Source organism: Bipolaris victoriae (assembly GCF_000527765.1).
Source record: "Bipolaris victoriae FI3 unplaced genomic scaffold scaffold_76, whole genome shotgun sequence".
Classification (NCBI taxonomy): Eukaryota; Fungi; Ascomycota; class Dothideomycetes; order Pleosporales; family Pleosporaceae; genus Bipolaris; species Bipolaris victoriae.
Genome location: NW_014575316.1, coordinates 110,290 through 127,892, shown reverse-complemented (window position 1 = coordinate 127,892; position 17,603 = coordinate 110,290). Strand labels below are relative to the sequence as shown.

Genomic DNA, 17,603 nt, shown 5'->3' with positions numbered 1-17,603 from the left:
GGGGCACCTGGATACGCTTGGTACTGTTGCTGTCCAGGCTGCGTATATGCGTTAGTGAGCGCTTTGAATGCAACCCGAGCACTGACTGCACTTACATAGCCAGGCTGGCCGCCTGGAGGCATGCCGGCCGCTGCATTTGCTGCAGCCATCTTGCTTGCGAGCTACATCAGGTCAGCTTAATCTGTCTGCGTATATACTGTACACCTCGATGACGCAGGCGGGGTCATGGGGGGGGGGGATGGAGGGGCAGCCAAGGAATCACAGGATAACATACACCCATTGTTGTGTGTGCGTGTGTATTGCTTCGGAGCTTCTCACGGTGTTGAAGGAGTTGAGAAAAAGCTTGACAAGGCTGATTTCCCAGGTGGAGCTCTCAAGGTTATGAAGGAAGAAATGGCGGGTGAAGGAGCGTGGGTGCCTTGCGCGCTGTTTGTGGGAAGGATGGCGCAGAGGCCCAGGTCAGCGCAACATGTTGGTCAGCTCCGCCCCAGCAGGCCCCCATCTCATCGCCTGACGGGTCTCGTCATTGGCCATTGGCCGACCGCGTTGGCTTTGGGCGTGTATACGTGATGAAATGTGGGACATTTTGAGGCTGAGCTGTCACCAACTCAGCGAAGCCACCATGTTTGTACAAGGGGCGCTTACGAACGAGCGGGGCATTCTCAGGCGAGTAGATGGTCCTACTCTTCCAGCCACTTGGACACATTGTGCATGTATACTACATGTAACGATCAATCATCTTGCGAAGAATACATTTATCGCTCATAGACCCTTTTACCCACTCCAATGGCGGGTCAGGCTCCGTTTCACTGCCACTGCACAGCCACCGTTGTGGCCCAAGCTGTGCCACCGTCTATGATCACGCATACTACGTCATCTCAGCACCTGATATCTGACAGCCCATTGTCTTACTACGTTACTACGCTCATCCTAGTAATTGAATTGAAGCTTGCAGTTCCAAGCACGTGTCGTGGCGGACATTCAATCCACTCAGAGCGAAGAAAATATTCACAGTATAAGCTTGATATACCTGACATTGGGACATCAATGGGTGTTAGATACGGTTTACCAATTGAATTTTTCCAAAAATAGAACAAGTGAAGAAGCTATACCAAGCTTCAAGCAGCTTTCTGGGCATGGTACTATTACTACTGGAAATAATAACCCGTTAATGAGATTCTGCAAATGCTATCAGACAGTTATACCAAGACTATATTCACATGTGCGCCATTGGTCGAGATTTGAAATACCAAATGTTGGATCCTGTTCTCAACCCTACACTACAACTTTACGTCTGCATGTCAAAGCCAGCAATGTACAGCTGCAATGAACACAAACTGCATCCGACCGTAAAATGTCAATGGCATAAAATCAAAAACAATGGCCCATCGTGAACGCACCTTAATGACGATTATTTTCGTATCCAGACTTCCCCTCAGCTGTAACCAGGCACCCGTTTAGAACACGCAGATGCCCCGCAACCCCGCCATCACCACATCGTGTATACAAGCCATTTGAGCAACCCTCCCTTCGTACACAGACGCAACAATCCACTCTTTCCCTCAACAGAACATATATACCATGTCCAACCAAGAAATCAACAACGCGCGCTTCAGCGCCGAAGCCCTGGAATGGGATTCCAACAAGAAGCACGTGGAATCCACCGCCAACGCCCTCGAAGCAATAAAACGCTACGTACCCGCCTTCAAAGAAGGTAAAAATAAAGGTGCGTATACTTATCTTTTGTTAACCCTTTTTTAAAAAAAAATACCAAAATAAAGATTATAAAAAACATCTGCCCAAAAAAACGTGAAATAAAAGAAAATCCGAACCCCGAAATCAACCTCGAATTCCCCAAAAACTGATGATAGAAACCAGATCTCGACGTCCTAGAAATCGGCTGCGGCACCGGCCTCCTCTCCTTCATGCTCGCCCCGCACGTCCGCAGTCTAATCGGCGTCGACACCGCCTCGGGCATGATCTCCGCCTTCAACCTCAAACTCGCAAGCCTACCCACTGACCACCCAAACCTCTGCTCCGTAAACCACTTCCTCACCAACCCAGACGCACACGAGCTGCAAAGTGCCGCAGCACTGCTAGCCACGCACCGGGGAGAAGAACCCAAGCCGCCGTACGAGTACCGCTTTGATCTCGTAGTGTCGCATTTGACGCTGCATCATATACCGTCTATGCCGGATATCCTGCAGACGATGCATCGGTGTTTGCGGCATGGGGGCGTGGTAGCGCTGACGGATTACGAAGATTTTGGGCCAGAGGCTGTGCCGTTTCATCCTGTGAGTAAGCGGGCTGGGGTGGAGAGGCACGGGATTAAGAAGAAAGAAATCGAGGAAATGTTGCTGGGGACGGGCTTCAACGAGGTGAGGGTTGAAGAGGCGTTTGTGCTGAGGAAGGAGGTAGAGGCTGAAGATGGGAAACCGGCGAGGGAAATGGATTTTCCGTTCTTGATTTGCTTTGGTGTTAAGAGTTAAAAGGAATGCAATGCAATGCAGCTAGAGATGAAGGGAAAAGGGTTAAAAAGGTTCAGAAATCTTTCATCAGGTCGTTGACGGCTTTGGCGGCGAAGCGTTTGCGTTCGCCTTCTTCCATGCCCTCGCCCATTTCTTTGATAGCAACCACTTTCCGCATCATGACTTCGAGATCTTCAACGTCTTTGTCGTCGGTCTCTCCTTCTTCATCGCCATCATACCCTGCAAGCACGCTCTTCATGCCAAACAGCTCCATGTTCATTTCTGCCTCTTCTGCCTCAAAGCTATTCTCGAACCCTTCTTCGTCTTCCCCAAAATCCAAGGCTGCACTGCTCTCCCACTCCGCTGCCTCGAGCGCTTCCCGTACCCGCTGCACTCCCGTGGCTTCGCCAAACTCGTTTTTGCCCTTCTTTTCCGAGTCAATGTATTCGAAACCATAGTCCATGGCCAACTCTTCCCACTCCTCGTGGCTTTTGTCCAGGTACGGCGTAACAGATTGCGGCATCGCCACCGCTAGGCATGCAATGTCGCCGCCATAGCCACACGCACGTTCAATTACGTCCGAGATGGCCTGCATCGTTTCTTTGACTTTGTCTACATCTTTTTCTTCAACCGGTCTCTTGAAACAATATACCCATGCACCGAGCGCTGTGACGACTTCGCGGGCTTCTGGTTTGGTGAATTCGGTGCGCCACTCCGCAACGTTGGGTAATTCGTCGATCCATATGGGCACAGTGGCGGTGTAGTACTTGGTTTCAATGCGCAACTCGTGCGTAAGGCCGGCTGTGGTATTGGATGTGGGTTCTGGAGCGGAGCCTGTGAGCTCTGCAGGACAATTAGCGAATGGCGTACGAGCAACCACATGGAAACATGCCTTTGAGAAGTGGTAGTACACCAGCATCTGGCGCCCCAACAATTAAAAGGCGTCGTGGATTCTTGATATCCATGCTATCCATGCCCTCCATGCTGTCCATATTGTGGCGTTGTGCTGGAAAAAGTGGTGGGTTGCGGAGTTCTCGGGGGTGAGCCCTCGATCTTTCATTGTGGGGCAACAGGCTGCGATGATCAAAAGCAATAGCGACTGCGCCTAGACTACACGCTAAATGTAGCAGAGACATACATCTCTTCAGACCATCACGTGTCACGCAATAGTTTCGCACTCTTTTGAAAATGAACATTCATTCGTGTTCAAAGGTATCATCAAATTTGCTATCTCGTTTTCAGCGTATGCACCAGCAAAAGTGACCTGGTATCATACCTGTCGGTGTATCCCCCTTGCCATTTATCGATCGCATTAAGCGCGTCTTCACAGCTGCTGCGCCTGGGATTGCTTGCTTGCTACTGCCTTTCAAGTTGTGTCTTTGTCAGAATTCCTCACATGGTTCAACGTCCACCACCTCGAGTGCTAGCCCTTGCCCTGTTCACTGTGGCCCTGCCACGTGCAAGACCAACACCGCGACCCCTCGTACCTCTCGATCGGAACATGGGCGCGTTCCTACCCGTAGTTAGCACCTTGCTCAGTGAAGGTTCCCTTGACGAGCCTACCTCAACATGTCGGGTACAATAAAGTATCGTACATGGCTTCCCCGGATGTAGACTTGCTCAAGATGTGAGACACGACCATCGCGGGCGGTCACAGTAATGTCCTTTAGCTGCACGTTCATGTTGTCCTCAGCTGCGAACCCGTTAGCAGGGTTTAAGTGTTATAGATAGGATAGGAATCGGACCTTCAATCAGCTTGCCGCGGTAGACTTCGCCGGATGTGATTTCGAGCGTGACAATGTGGCCCTGCTGAAAGTCAGTACTGACATGGGAGAGTTCGAGAACCGTGTTGCGCATACCGCTGCCTCATTGAGAAGCTTGATTGGGATACCGATAGTGCTCGTCATCTTTGAAAATTGGGTTTTGGGCTGAGATTGTAGGCTTGTAGCTAGTTATGCGCGTGCTTGAGGTTGCGAAGAGGACGTTCGGTGAAGATCCGCGAAAGGTGCTGAATCGGATAATCGAGGTGAATGCGCTCGTTGTTTCGCCAAGATGTTCGCCGAGTAACGCACTCGTCAGTTTCAGTGATAATTTCAGAGGCACCGCAGTGGGTGGTTGTGGATAGTTTTGGTACAGGCCTGCTGCGCGTACCAATATCGCTGTCTACAGAAAGTTGAAGGTTGAGCTTGGACCATTCACTTAGTCATCACGTGCACGCGGATCTGGCCCTCTGAACTCATTCTTCCTTTCTTTGCTCTCCTCGTCAACGAGCGAAAGATCAGAGCTCACCTCAACGACTTACTTCAGTCTTTACACTCAGATATCGCCGATAATATAAGGAAAAACAATGCTGCAAACTGATTTTGAATCCAAATTTCTTCTCTAAACGAGATTATAGTCTCATGGACGACTTGACTTGTTTCTATCTGTTTGCTATACGGCGTGTCAAATTGATTATCTTGGAAAAAAATGACAGGCTACATTTAGCCCTGCCCAAAGTGGGTATTCAAGACAAAATAATTTTGCGGTCAAAGTGAAAGGATTTAAATAAGAAGCCTGTGTAAAAACCTTGGAGCTTCGGCTTAGAGACTTACTACGTTAGCGAGACCCTGCTTTTGAGCCATGGAAATTGGTTGGTAATACTACCAACAATATGTACATCTCCCAGCAGGTATATGCTTATTGTGAAAACCTCTATTGGGTACAACGAACTCAATTACGGTTGCGACAAAGGCAGCAGAACAGCGAACTATGGTGGTGATGAGACAGCAGCATAACGACCTATGGTGACAGACTATATAAGGCAACCTAGGCTGCTTTAAAAGAAATCAGAAGACTACCCCGATCACAAAACCGTATTTCTAAATCTTCATTCTTCTTCACCTTTAAATCGTTTAAAATGCATCTCGTTACTGCTCTCTTCGTCCTTACGACCATTGCCACAACGACATCCGCCCTCAAAGCCCGATACTACAGTGATGGTCTCTGTTGGAAACCCAACGTCGAAGTTGATGTACCAGCCAATGGATACTGCTACAACTACAACTACGAGAACAGTCACAGCGTCAGCATAGCTTCTTGCGATCGCCTCCCAGGATGCGGTTGCATCTTCTTCGAATTTGAAAACTGTACGGGAGTTAGGAGGAACGTAGATATCAATGACAAAAACTGTGTCTGGAACTGGAACGTTGAAGGATTCGCTTCCATGAGGTGCTTCGAATACGTACCATAAATTTGGCCATCTGAGATACCTGCGGATGGATCATCCATCGCCAGTCATGTTGGATCCGTTTCCGACCTGCTATCGACATTTATGACGGCACTGCTTGGACGCATTTCCGACCTTTTGGGTTTGAGTGAAGAAGTGAGGCGGGAAATTTGGCAAAAGGGTGGCAATAGGAGAGACGATTGGCTATATTTCTACGAAAGGCGAGGGATTCTGTTGTGTCTTTCTTGTGAATGGTATCAATTCGATTCAATTCTAGTATTGATCAGTCAAGCGAGAAGCCAAACCCTAGTGACCTGCATATATCGATATTGAATTCAATCCGGTAATCGTCAGTAATAAACCTCAAGTCAAATGTACTGTTGAGCAAGCCTACATTCGTCTCAACCCTCTTCCTCTCCTAATTCCTAAGAGAACAGGCAAAGTTCCTGCTGCTCGGAACTATTCGGAACTCTCGGAACGCGCATCTCTCGCTGCTCACGAACTCGTGCCTTACCCAAAATACGTCACATCACAGCATCCCCATACACGTCCTAAAAAAACCATCATGAATATCTCCGGCACATTAAACATCTTCCGCCTCTTGCGAGACCCCACTCTCTGCCTCCCCCAACACACAATCCCAACATTCAACCAGCTCCCCATCCCCCTCAGCAAAGCCTTTCCACGCAAACAAGGCGAAAAAGAAGTAGACATCCGCGCCGTAATCCTGGACAAAGACAATTGCTTTGCCGTTCCTCACACAGATGAGATATATGAACCGTACCGAGTAAGCTGAATCCCACCAAATTCCTCCCGCCCCCACTCCCCCCATATATTTTACCACGGTGAAGATAATAAACTCACATGACCATCTTTTTCCACCCCTAAAGGACCACTTCACACGCCTCCGCGCTGCCTACCCCGGCCGCAAACTCCTCATCGTATCAAACACAGCAGGTACATCCTCGGATCCACATGGCACCCAAGCAACGCTGTTAGAACGCAACACCGGCGTCGTCGTACTGCGTCACTCGACCAAGAAGCCCGGGTGCAAAGACGACGTCATGGCGTATTTTGCGGCGCACCCGGAGACGGGAGTTACGCGACCTGATCATGTTGCAGTGGTGGGAGATCGGTTGAGTACGGATGTTATGATGGCGAATTTGATGGGCGGGTATGGGGTTTGGGTTAGGGATGGGGTGCAGGGGAGGGGATTTGTAAGTTTTTTCCTTTTCCTCTGTTTTTTTCTTGGTTCTTGATGGAAACTGATGGTGAGAGTAGTTTGCGAGAATGGAGGATAAGTTGCAAAGTTTCTTGTTTGGAAGGGGGTATTGTGCGCCTGATCCAGGTAGGAATCAGTTTGAGTAGCTTGATGTGTAGCAGGGTAGAAAGAAGGTGAGTTTGTTACAGATTCTCTGTGCAGGGAGCCTACGTAAAAGCGTTGCGGGGTTTTAAACATGTGCATACTTGGGACTACTGCTACTGCATGATTTGAGGCAAGTAACTAGTCCAGACTATAGGGAAACAAAGTATCTCGCAGGGGCTGTGAAGTCAATTGTGACGACGATGTAAGTATCAAGGAGAACATTTGATTGTTGAGTGCACAGTACGCTTTATGGTGAGGACCAGGTTTTCTACTCACAATAGATGATGCACAGCAGAATTGTCAATAAGTGATTCCAACAAAGTTGATTTGCAAGTCATATATACAATGCAACCTATCTCCGACAAACTCCACGAGACCAAGTCTCAGTAGCATCCATTTACATTGGGAACATGTCCAAAATGACCATGAACCCCTCAAAAAAGAGTGAAGTATATACAGTGTAGAAGAGCAGCCTATTCCAACAAGCGAGCACCTTGGCCACCTCGATGACTCGCCTCATTTCATCTCAGACCCATACTGACCCATTTAGTTGGCAGCAGTCCACAGAGCAGGGCCAGGGAAGGGGTAAGAAGTAGGGTTGGTGTAGATGTTGAACAAGATACCAGGGGTGGTGGGGGTGTACAGGCTGGTTCCTGGAACACCGTTGGTGGGCCTGACAGTGCCGCTGCCTCCAACCTTGATGTTGATGCCTGAAGCCCTCACGTTAGCATCTGCACTAGAATTCAAATCAAAGGACAGAGAGAGAGAGGATAAACTTACACTGAGGGTACAGCTGAGCACCGTTGGGGCTCGATCCGCCGTGCAGGGCGATAATCTCGTGGCGAACAACGTAGTTGCCAGCAGCAAGCTTAGACGGCAGCTTAACGGAAGCTTTGAATCCATTCTTGATGAGGTTGTCAGTGACCCAGACGTTGGGGCTGACGATGGCCTCCTGGGCGAACTTGGACCAGCGGAGGTCGCTGGGGGACATGCTTGAGCATTCACCTGTTTGGACCGGGAAAAATTAGCTACCACAATTCTTCCAGATCAAGATAGAAGGGGGACCAGGGGAGCGGGTGAATACGTACCGTTGCAAGGAGCAATGTAGTGGATGATGGGTCCCCTGTGGCTGTCTGGCCAAGTGTTCCACTCGAATTCGATGGTATCGCCGGGGTTAGCGTTGGCGTACAGCTTGCCTGGTGTGGCGCTCTTGTGGCAGTTTACGTCTGCGGATGAAGCCCTGTTGGGCTCGACGAAGCCGAGATCCTGGTTCAGGGAGTCCCAACCGGCGGTTGCGACGCGGTTGTTTCCTTGGTAGAACCAGACTGGGTCGGAGCCCTTGGTTGAGACGCCCTTGATGTTGACGGTCTTGACGAAACCGTGGGCGGATACATTCTCAACAAGGAGGGCGGCAGCGCCAAGGAGAAGGGTGGAAGCGTGCATGTTTGCTTTTAGTGTTGAGCTGCTGTTGCTGTGCTTGGAAGTGATTGTCGTGGGCTGTGGGTTTGGTTTCACGGCACTTCCACTGCTTCTTATAGATGTTCTCTTTTATTACACAAAGTCCTGAATAGGGTGTTTCAATGGTCGAGGTCGGTCTAGGAAGGGCGCGGAGTGTCGTCCCGGGCTGTTCTTGGTAAGTCAAGAAGTACATAGTGCTCTTAGATGACTACAAGCCCGTAGGGACCGACTAGTAGCAGTAGTTTGGCATGGCCTACACAGGGCTACACAAAGCTTGTAACAATCTAGTATGGCGCTACGACTGTTTACTCGCCTTCCAAGGATTTTGGCACTAGGCAATGTGACTTTGGGTGGAGAAGTCGATATTACAACGATATTATATCCCCCCCTACACTGTGGCTGGAGCGTGCAGTTGCAGTGTACGAACCTGGTTTTTCCAGTGGGGCAATCTATTTACCCCGGAAACCTCATATAAAATGCCGGTAGCAACTAATATAAACACCACGCGAGTAGCGAATGACAACGAAACAACACTCGTAGCGATTTGGCGTCACCAGTTCGGGAAGTTTCTAAGGTTGGCGCGTTTTGCATTATTCCGATTGCATCGGAGTTTGCTGATGCTGATAGGATTTCTGCGTCCATGTATGGTTCTCATCGGTCTTGGCTTCAATTTGTACTGCTGTAAGACATATCGGGGGTTGCTGGGTATAGTACGACTGCGCAGTGGCATCATGTCGATTTTACAAAGTCCCACCTATAGCCACTGACTCCAACATGCAGCTGTAGTCCACCATCACCCGTTGTTGCTGGCGCAAAGCCCATGATTCACAAGTGCTCGGGTATATGGCACATGGGCACGGTGCCAAGGCGGTCATTTCACGATAGTGAAGCTCGGTAAGAATGCTCAGTAGGCTTGGCCGCGCGAAGCGGACAGTATCGTAAAAGCACGTGGCCCGGCCTTCCCGTATAGTCTCGCCTTACCACCGAGTAGTAGTCCGAATACGCCATGTTTCGTTAGCCTGCCCCAGGCACAGTGAAACGGCGAAGCACGTGCACATAACACTGGGCAAAGTAAGACGGTTTTCCTGTTGGGAGTAGCGCGTCGCAAGATATGCATACTGGTGGTCTGATTGCCTTGTACTGGATCGAATGTTTGATGAAGATTCCTAGAAACAGCAGACTTCGTACTGCGGCCATGTCCGCCACCGCTAGTCAGCTATCCGCAATCACGCATACGTTTTAACCTTTTCTTCGGGCCATCGCCGACAGTCCGACCCAAATTGTCTGTGCATGCTGAACAATACCTAAAACCAGAATATAATCCGCACTTGGTGACTAAATAGTGTTCAAGAGGAAGAAAAAAAAACTGGATTAGAAATGACTACGTAAAAGGCTTGATGAGTCAGTATGGAAGTCGACGAGTTTCAACGTGTATATAATCGGTTTGGGATGCTCCCTTCGTCGTGATAAGTACTTTCGAACTACCTTTTCCTATATAAATCTTTTGTATCTCCAGACGCACTAAAACGATAATGACGACACCTTGCCGCCTAAATCTTAAGGCCTGTGAAGAAGACAGAGCAAGACATGGCACGCGACTTGGCTGTAACAGCGGTACAGCTGTTTGTGAAAACAAGCAAGGATTACCAAGATGGCTCATACCCTCAGACCAACGGGGCTGGCGGCGGATAGTACAAAACTTCACGCCTTCATGGGTGCGCAAATCACTACTATAGAATAAATGAAAGGAAAAGCTAACATGATGGAAAGTTTGCAGTCACCATGGGCACAGGCATTGTGGCTGTTTTGCTTCATACGCTGTCAAATCTCTATCAAAGTTACCATGACTTGCTGAGGACTCTCAGCATCGTTTTCTTCGTCTTGAACGTTGTCATCTTTTCAGTTATATTTGTCATATCGGTCTTACGGTACACCTTGTTTCCAGCAACATGGACATTGATGTTACGGCACCCTGTGCAGTCGCTCTTCCTTGGTACCATGCCCATGGGCTTCGCCACCATTGTTAACATGTTTGTCGCAATCTGCGTACCGGTGTGGGGTGGCTCAGCTCCATATGTGGCATGGGGAATGTGGTGGCTGGATGTCGTCATCAGCGTTGCTTGTTGTCTATGGCTCCCATTTCAGATGTAGATGCCCCTTTCGCCCACTTTTGTAACTTGCGACTGACATTTGTATAGGATGACACAACACAGGAACCAGCATGAGAAAATGACAGCAGCTTGGCTTCTGCCAATTGTCGCGTGCATAGTCGCGGCTGCATCTGGTGGACTGGTGGCTTCCGTTCTGTCCGACGACAGCCACGCTCTCATCACCATAATTACCAGTTATGTGCTCTGGAGCATGGGCCTCCCCCTTGCGCTGGTGATTCTGACAATTTACTTCCACCGACTCGCGATTCACCACCTCCCACCAAAGGAAGTCATCGTCAGTGTCTTCTTGCCTCTGGGACCCATGGGACAGGGCGGTTACGCCGCAATGCAACTTGGTATTCAAGCATCCAAAATCTTTCCAAGAACGCAAACACTACACCCGATGGCTGGTGATATTCTGTATGTGCTCGGATGGATTACCGCGTTGGTCCTCTGGGGGTTTGGGCTCGTATGGCTTTTCTTCGCCGTGGCATCCATCAGTCGCAGCAAGTTTCCTTGCAATCTTGGATGGTGGGGCTTTACATTCCCAATTGGCGTATTTACCATGTCTACAATCACCATGGGACAGGAGATGCCGTCGGCTTTCTTCAGAATTTTTGGGACGGCACTTGCTGTGGGTGTCATCCTGCTTTGGCTCTTGGTTTCGGCAAGTACGGTTAAGAATGTGCTGTACGGCGATATATTTGTGGCACCCTGCTTGAAGGAGATGGAAAAAAGAGCTGCTGCTGAAGCGGAGATGAGGGCGTACAGGGATGTTTGATCTAGATTTTACGTGTATTTGGCCTCATGAGCATCTAAGAGGATGATAATCCGCGTCTCGACTTCCTATGAGACACCATAAACAGTGTATATGCCGGAGTGTCGCCATGGTTTGTGTAGGAGGGCCTGGTACCCTAGGTATCTGACCGTACGATCGAAGTTGTAGCCCAGGCTATATGAGCTAAACTGGGACGCGCGCGAGCCCTTACGTGAGGGGACCCCACTGCCTAAGGGTAGGACACCCGTTTGCTACTCGATATCCAGGGCACGTTGTACCAAGCCTTGCCCCTCTCTCTATTGTGCCACCACATGTTCATCTTGACCACCACTCAGAACAATTGAAACCCATTCCAGTAAATGTATCCGAAGACAGCGAGCGCACTCGTAGCCGCAAAAGGCAAGCTCATTTCCACCACGCTCCAAATCCAGAGAGTGCCCACTGGAGGAGCCGACTTCATGACGTAAAAGTATCCATGTTGGTTTCCCGAGTACACCAAGTAGCAGCCTGCAGCGATGGAGCCAGCGAAGAAGACTACATCTCGAACCTTGGGAAAGCGGTAGGTAATGTCGACGTGGGTAAGGTAGACCAGAACAGCGAATATGGGCCATGCCGTAGCCGCTCTCCATATAATCTCATTCCATATAATGTCCTCCCTGTACTGGTTGTATACAAGGACGTCGAGGGTGAGGTGCAGTGCTGCCATGGAGACGGAGTAGAGAACCGAGTCGCCTAAGGGTCCGATGGGGGGCCCTTGATCGTCGCCGACGGGTCTTGATGCCATGGCGGCTGCCCTAGCGGCCTTTCTGGCAGGATTTAATTCATCTAGCTCTCGCTGTCTCTCTTCGGCCAGATCAAAAAGGGTCTTGCCCTTGGGTTTGGAGAAGTCCGGATGCCGAAGAATCATCTCGACTCCATCTTGGTCAATCTCAGTCGAAGGCTGCAGTCCGCCTCCAGTGACTTTTGCATTAAATGCGGTACCCTTGGCGCGTCGCTCTTTCCTGTTGGACATGATGGGTATGGTAGAATAATAGGCGGATGGAATGAATTGGGGATGCAAGGGGAATGTTCGCGTGTGCGGCTCCTCGCAATGTCGAAGATGACGTGGGTCAAAGCGCGTGCCAGAACCGCCAGTGGCCTCCTACAGTCAACCTTGCCCCAACCATGAACTCAGCGGCATTCTCAAATCATTTGATACTTTATCTAGCACACTGTTGAAAAATTGGTTGGCTATGAATTGGACCGTCTGGGCATCGGTGCCCCTCCTCATCTTCGCCTTCTGGATGTACACCAGCACGCTCAGCGCATCCTTCCCCACCCTGCACAACAAACGCATTCTGCTTCTCATAGCACATCCAGATGACGAGGCCATGTTCTTTGCCCCGGCTCTGCTTGCATTGACGCGTCCAGAACACGGAAATCACGTCAAGATCCTGTGCCTGAGCAGTGGTATGATTGACGCCTCTCCCCACGTCTTCTCAAAGGGCCGCCACTAATGTCAGCCATATCACAGGCGATGCCGACGGGCTGGGCCACGTACGCAAGAAAGAGTTAGTCAAGAGCGGGCTGCAATTGGGTATTAGGAGCGAAGATGACATTCTTGTCGTTGAGGACAAGTATGCGCTGCAAGGGCTGGCATCGTACACCTGACTGATTGTCATGCAGGAACTTTCCCGACTCCATGACCGTAACATGGCACCCTCGTCTAATCTCCAACCTGCTTACCACGGCCTTTGCCCCAGACATGTCTTCGATTTCTTCCAAGGATGCACCGCAGGCCACTATTGACGCCATCATCACATTTGACGCACACGGCATCTCCGGCCACCCCAATCACAAGTCGCTCCACGCCGGAGCCCACAGCTTCCTCAAGGCACTCATGCACCGTCACAGCGGCTGGGAGTGTCCCGTCAAGCTGTACACGCTTACGACCATCCCAATCTTCCGCAAATACCTCGGCTTATTCGACGCCCCTGCTACCATTGTTGGCGCAATGCTGCAAAAGAAGCAGCTGGGGGGGTTCCCAACTCCACTCCTGTTTGCCAGCTCACCGATCGGTTACAGGACGGCTCAGAAGGCCATGACTACTGCGCATGAGAGCCAGATGCGCTGGTTCCGCTGGGGCTGGATCACCCTATCGCGGTACATGGTATTAAACGAGCTGAAACTCGAAAAGACACTTTAATGCTGGTCTTGGCCATGTCCGCCAGCCACAAGAAATCAGACAAAGACTTGAATCAGTATAATACCAGACGTGGTCCGACACAATCGGTCGATTGACTGACCAGGGTGTGCATGGAGCGCTGATTTCCGGCCACTGATCCCATACGTTGGTTACGCGACAGCGCATGCAGTGTTGCCGACAAACAAGGAGCGAACGCCCAGGCAGAATATCAGAGGCCCTGAATTTGTGTCACTACCAAGACAGGCAAGTCGGAACACGGAACTTAAGCCGCGGGTGAAGGCTCCACCCTTGGTGCGCTCCGGCGCGCTCGCGGGTGCGCGGCTTCATGGTTCCGTGCTGCTGGGACAGTCCTCCGCTACACAAGAAGTGCAAATTCAAATATGCTCCCAGCTTTCTTAATCCTATACCATATCTCGGACTATCTATCTTTTTTGCGCATCCGCTGAAAACCGTAAAGTCCATTACGTAGAAAGGAGGTACGGTGCTCTGCCTCGGAATCGCTCCTGTTCACGTGGATCGGATATCGGATGACAAGGGCACCGACCCAAGCGTTGACAACACCGCCACAGTGTGCAAACTCCAGCAGTAAGCTACTAGATGAATGCGTGGCTTGACACTTTCGACTGACGCACCCGGCTTCAGAAAGCACACTCCTACGACGGTAGCCTAACCCGCAGGATCCCGGGTGTTGGTGTACATACCATGCTCACAGCACCCATCCTTCGCCTGCCAGTGGAGCTTCATTCGGAAATCATCAAACTCCTTGATATTCGCGATAGAGTCAACCTGGCTTCCACATCCCGCTACTTCAGATTCCTCATTCCTGCGCCAACGCACAACGAGCTTCTAGTCGCTGAGGACAGCGCATGGGCGAAGTCGAGTCAGCTATATGCTTGTAAGGGTTGCCTGAATTTCTGGAGTTGGGCTAGCTTTGAGGACAGTATGAGGAAAGGAAAATGGTGTCGCAGTGGGGCGTTGGCGAGTTCAAGACTATGTCTAAAATGCGGGGTAAACAGTGCGCTATATACTCCGGGTGTGCATCTCAGAGTCTGTAATCGGGCATATGTACTCTGCGCTCAATGCCGGCGACTAACTGATCAGATCGGTCGCCATGGCATGTGTACTACATGCTCTCCCGACATGCCGCGAGATCACCAGTCTCAGTATTTCGATGATGACGACGACTGGACCTACATGAAAGACCGAATCTCCGACGGCAATCACATGCAAGAATTCAGTGACTGGCCTGAAGAAGAGCATTTATCTAGGTACTGAACCATCGAAAGTCATTTGTAATGTTCGATTTGCACTGCCATATAGGCGGCTGGAAACAGCTACACTCTATGCAGCAACTCAGAATGATGTTCGTTTCTCGTCATCTTTGAACATAAAATCATGGCACAATACTGCCGTTTGAGCATCGAAACTGTTGTACTACTAGCGTTTCTTTTCATTCGTACTTGTCACGGCCGTTCTTCACGCATCGTTCGTCAATCGCTTCGTCACTCTACACGTCATGCGTGTCATCGGAATTCACAACCGGCCGGCGGTTGTTAACAAGATGTCTATAGGGCTCAATTCCAAATATTTATATTTCACTGATATTTGTCGACAAAGGTTTGGAAACGAGTTACATTTCAAAAAGAGCGTCCTGACTGTACTTGATGTCATACTTGTTCACATATTCTCAGCGTTGACTTACCCAACCAACGATACAACTGGATATGATAAATCCTAAGCCTACCAGTCGGCCTACCTCGCCTACATTACAGCATCCTGTCCCTCAGCGACCTGCTACTTTGAGAAGACGCATTTCTTCGGGTTTAGACACTTTCATGTCAGTCTTGCAATTGCGGAAGACAACTCCAAAGCAAGATCCAGCTCCACGACCGATAACGGCACCTGCACCAATTCGACCATTTGTACACCAAGGTATCAATATTGCTCAAGCTACAGAAAAACAAGGCCCGACTCCAGAGCTACACCAGTCTTCCCGGGGTGAATATGAGCAGCCATGTCCGTATGATAGGACCAAGTACCACTCTTTCTCAATCATTGAGCGTTCTCGGTGTACCTTTTGCGGCATGCGATCATCCAGACCCAATTCCAGCGAGCCCTGTCATGACTGTCGGTCCAAGAGCCCCTTTTCGCATATCAAAATGGGTTTCCGACAGAAATTGACACCTGAAGATAACAAAAACATAAGGCATTCCAATTCAAATTTCTCTCTCAGACCTAGCACCTCATCTGATGAAGGCCCACGCATCGTGTCTCCTGAGATTGCAGCAAAGAGGATCGGTAACCCACCCAGAAGAGCAGCACTTCCAGTACAGCGCCCGGGAGCTATAAGCAATATCCTCAACCCGCCCTCTGATCACCCGGCATTCCGACCACCAGAACACAATTTAATCTCCTCTGCCGGAAGCGCTCCCAAGGGCAACGACGTGAGAACCACTAGCCCCAAACTGCATTATCTACATGGCTTACCCGACTCCAAGGCATACCCGTATGTTCACAAGAGAGAAGTAAAGGACCACCTTGCCGCTATAGATGCTGGAGTATCAAGTCCTCTGGCAGAGTTTGCATTCACTGTGAACCGGCAGAAGGAACGAAATCGGTATACAGATTTCTTCGAGACTGTTTTCTACGGAAGCAGTCCCAGTCCGACGCTAGTAAGCGATGTTCATAGGCTGTTACCAGAACAGAGTAGGCGTAGCAATACTATCGTAGAGCATACGCTGGTAGTAGGTGGGCATGTCGTTCCCAAACGGTCGCAAGCGCAGCAGCAAAGAAGTATTGATGAGCAGCTGTATGACAGTGACGTGTATGCACAAAGATCTTTAGCACTGCAAGCACCACGAACAGGCACCTCGAGGCCATGTAGTCGGAATGAAATCCACCGCACTATTCCTACAAGTTCGACTCATAAAAATTCTCGCAAGAATGAACGATCCATGCACAAACCCGGTTTTGACGGTGAAAACGTCCCAAGACTTAGAGGCGGCGCTGGAACTCATCAAGTACGTCTTGGATACGGCCTGTTATTCAAACAGCTACTACTCACATGCCACCGACCCGACTCCGACTCTAGCAGCGACACTGAAGACTCACCAGTTCGAATCCCAGACCCAACCCACATAGCCCGAACAATGCGCAGAGCACAGGGTATTGCGCGCCTTCCAAAGAACCTTTCTCGCGCACCTACCACATCCTGTACGACAGGAAGCTCTTCCAGCAACGGTAATGCCGTGCCTGCATCCCAAACAGCCAATTTCACAGCCACATACACACAGCCACAGCCTCTTCTCTGCAACATGCCCTGTATTCCTTGCGCCTCCCCCTTCCTTCCCCGACTCAACCTCGCGGTCAGGACTCTCCTATCAATTCTCCCTACCCTTCGTCTACACCTCCAGCTATCGTACCCTGTCTCAGAGGCGGTGGGGGTTCCCCATCTGCGCTCCGCGACCAAGACAATCTGCAGCCAACGCTGGTGTGGCTTGCGGGCGGGAAAAGGAAGATTACGACGGTTGCAAAATGGAAGAAAAAGAAGCCGAAGGTTAGGATGGGAGGGATGCTGGGGTGGGCTATGTATGGATCGAGGGCTGGGGAGGTGCGTGGACAGGGAACGGGGGAGGGGAAGAATGCAAAGTATGCAGGTGGTGATGGTGGCGTGGCAAAGGTGCAAGACAGTACACCAAAAGAGACGCAGAGAGTTGCGGTAGGAGAGAAGAAAGAAGGTGCGCCCCAGGATCCGGCGCCAGAAGCTGTTGAAGGAGAAGCGGTACCGTCGGTTAATGAGGTTGGTACTGAGAAATGAAAGCAAGCAGAGGAGAGATGGGAACTGCATGAATATGTGTATCCGTAGTCAGATAAGGGGCTTCGTCTGTGGATGTCGTGGTAAAAGTACTGTTTTCCAATTTTCCAAATCAAAGTATCTTACAATATGAATTCTAAATCAGATATTCAAAGACCCAGAGCGGGATAAGTACT

At 50.1% G+C, this 17,603-nt stretch overlaps 13 protein-coding genes across 13 annotated transcripts; 9 read left to right on the top strand and 4 right to left on the bottom strand.

The window, feature by feature from the left end:
* Positions 1 to 786: 786 nt before the first annotated feature.
* COCVIDRAFT_18212 (hypothetical protein) lies at positions 787 to 1,092 on the top strand (the record flags this gene model as incomplete). Its single annotated transcript, XM_014698495.1, has 1 exon — positions 787 to 1,092. One exon carries the CDS (start codon positions 787 to 789, stop codon positions 1,090 to 1,092), a length of 306 nt encoding a protein of 101 aa, XP_014553981.1.
* A 489-nt stretch (positions 1,093 to 1,581) lies between these two features.
* COCVIDRAFT_40059 (hypothetical protein) lies at positions 1,582 to 2,489 on the top strand (the record flags this gene model as incomplete). The annotated part of the gene is made up of 2 exons (XM_014698552.1): positions 1,582 to 1,726; positions 1,879 to 2,489. 2 exons carry the CDS (start codon positions 1,582 to 1,584, stop codon positions 2,487 to 2,489), a joined length of 756 nt encoding a protein of 251 aa, XP_014554038.1.
* A 52-nt stretch (positions 2,490 to 2,541) lies between these two features.
* Positions 2,542 to 3,604, bottom strand: COCVIDRAFT_40058 (hypothetical protein; the record flags this gene model as incomplete). Its single annotated transcript, XM_014698551.1, has 2 exons — positions 2,542 to 3,311; positions 3,361 to 3,604. The coding sequence occupies 2 exons, from the start codon at positions 3,602 to 3,604 to the stop codon at positions 2,542 to 2,544; spliced, it is 1,014 nt and encodes a 337-aa protein (XP_014554037.1).
* A 265-nt stretch (positions 3,605 to 3,869) lies between these two features.
* Positions 3,870 to 4,375, bottom strand: COCVIDRAFT_106140 (hypothetical protein; the record flags this gene model as incomplete). The annotated part of the gene is made up of 4 exons (XM_014698550.1): positions 3,870 to 3,981; positions 4,032 to 4,161; positions 4,214 to 4,274; positions 4,328 to 4,375. The coding sequence occupies 4 exons, from the start codon at positions 4,373 to 4,375 to the stop codon at positions 3,870 to 3,872; spliced, it is 351 nt and encodes a 116-aa protein (XP_014554036.1).
* A 992-nt stretch (positions 4,376 to 5,367) lies between these two features.
* COCVIDRAFT_28885 (hypothetical protein) lies at positions 5,368 to 5,700 on the top strand (the record flags this gene model as incomplete). The annotated part of the gene is made up of 1 exon (XM_014698549.1): positions 5,368 to 5,700. The coding sequence occupies one exon, from the start codon at positions 5,368 to 5,370 to the stop codon at positions 5,698 to 5,700; it is 333 nt and encodes a 110-aa protein (XP_014554035.1).
* A 15-nt stretch (positions 5,701 to 5,715) lies between these two features.
* COCVIDRAFT_106074 (hypothetical protein) lies at positions 5,716 to 6,009 on the top strand (the record flags this gene model as incomplete). The annotated part of the gene is made up of 1 exon (XM_014698548.1): positions 5,716 to 6,009. A coding segment is annotated over one exon (294 nt), but the record flags the coding sequence as incomplete, so codon positions are not given.
* A 232-nt stretch (positions 6,010 to 6,241) lies between these two features.
* Positions 6,242 to 7,044, top strand: COCVIDRAFT_106167 (hypothetical protein; the record flags this gene model as incomplete). The annotated part of the gene is made up of 3 exons (XM_014698547.1): positions 6,242 to 6,463; positions 6,567 to 6,863; positions 6,958 to 7,044. The coding sequence occupies 3 exons, from the start codon at positions 6,242 to 6,244 to the stop codon at positions 7,042 to 7,044; spliced, it is 606 nt and encodes a 201-aa protein (XP_014554033.1).
* Positions 7,045 to 7,588: 544 nt separating this feature from the next.
* COCVIDRAFT_40056 (lytic polysaccharide monooxygenase) lies at positions 7,589 to 8,485 on the bottom strand (the record flags this gene model as incomplete). The annotated part of the gene is made up of 3 exons (XM_014698546.1): positions 7,589 to 7,752; positions 7,823 to 8,047; positions 8,131 to 8,485. 3 exons carry the CDS (start codon positions 8,483 to 8,485, stop codon positions 7,589 to 7,591), a joined length of 744 nt encoding a protein of 247 aa, XP_014554032.1.
* A 1,797-nt stretch (positions 8,486 to 10,282) lies between these two features.
* Positions 10,283 to 11,431, top strand: COCVIDRAFT_28882 (hypothetical protein; the record flags this gene model as incomplete). Its single annotated transcript, XM_014698545.1, has 2 exons — positions 10,283 to 10,647; positions 10,699 to 11,431. The coding sequence occupies 2 exons, from the start codon at positions 10,283 to 10,285 to the stop codon at positions 11,429 to 11,431; spliced, it is 1,098 nt and encodes a 365-aa protein (XP_014554031.1).
* Positions 11,432 to 11,759: 328 nt separating this feature from the next.
* COCVIDRAFT_18206 (hypothetical protein) lies at positions 11,760 to 12,440 on the bottom strand (the record flags this gene model as incomplete). Its single annotated transcript, XM_014698494.1, has 1 exon — positions 11,760 to 12,440. One exon carries the CDS (start codon positions 12,438 to 12,440, stop codon positions 11,760 to 11,762), a length of 681 nt encoding a protein of 226 aa, XP_014553980.1.
* Positions 12,441 to 12,660: 220 nt separating this feature from the next.
* COCVIDRAFT_106101 (hypothetical protein) lies at positions 12,661 to 13,613 on the top strand (the record flags this gene model as incomplete). The annotated part of the gene is made up of 3 exons (XM_014698544.1): positions 12,661 to 12,877; positions 12,942 to 13,044; positions 13,094 to 13,613. 3 exons carry the CDS (start codon positions 12,661 to 12,663, stop codon positions 13,611 to 13,613), a joined length of 840 nt encoding a protein of 279 aa, XP_014554030.1.
* A 702-nt stretch (positions 13,614 to 14,315) lies between these two features.
* On the top strand, positions 14,316 to 14,888 carry COCVIDRAFT_106187 (hypothetical protein; the record flags this gene model as incomplete). The annotated part of the gene is made up of 1 exon (XM_014698543.1): positions 14,316 to 14,888. The coding sequence occupies one exon, from the start codon at positions 14,316 to 14,318 to the stop codon at positions 14,886 to 14,888; it is 573 nt and encodes a 190-aa protein (XP_014554029.1).
* A 449-nt stretch (positions 14,889 to 15,337) lies between these two features.
* On the top strand, positions 15,338 to 17,430 carry COCVIDRAFT_40051 (hypothetical protein; the record flags this gene model as incomplete). The annotated part of the gene is made up of 2 exons (XM_014698542.1): positions 15,338 to 16,853; positions 16,913 to 17,430. The coding sequence occupies 2 exons, from the start codon at positions 15,338 to 15,340 to the stop codon at positions 17,428 to 17,430; spliced, it is 2,034 nt and encodes a 677-aa protein (XP_014554028.1).
* Positions 17,431 to 17,603: the final 173 nt, after the last annotated feature.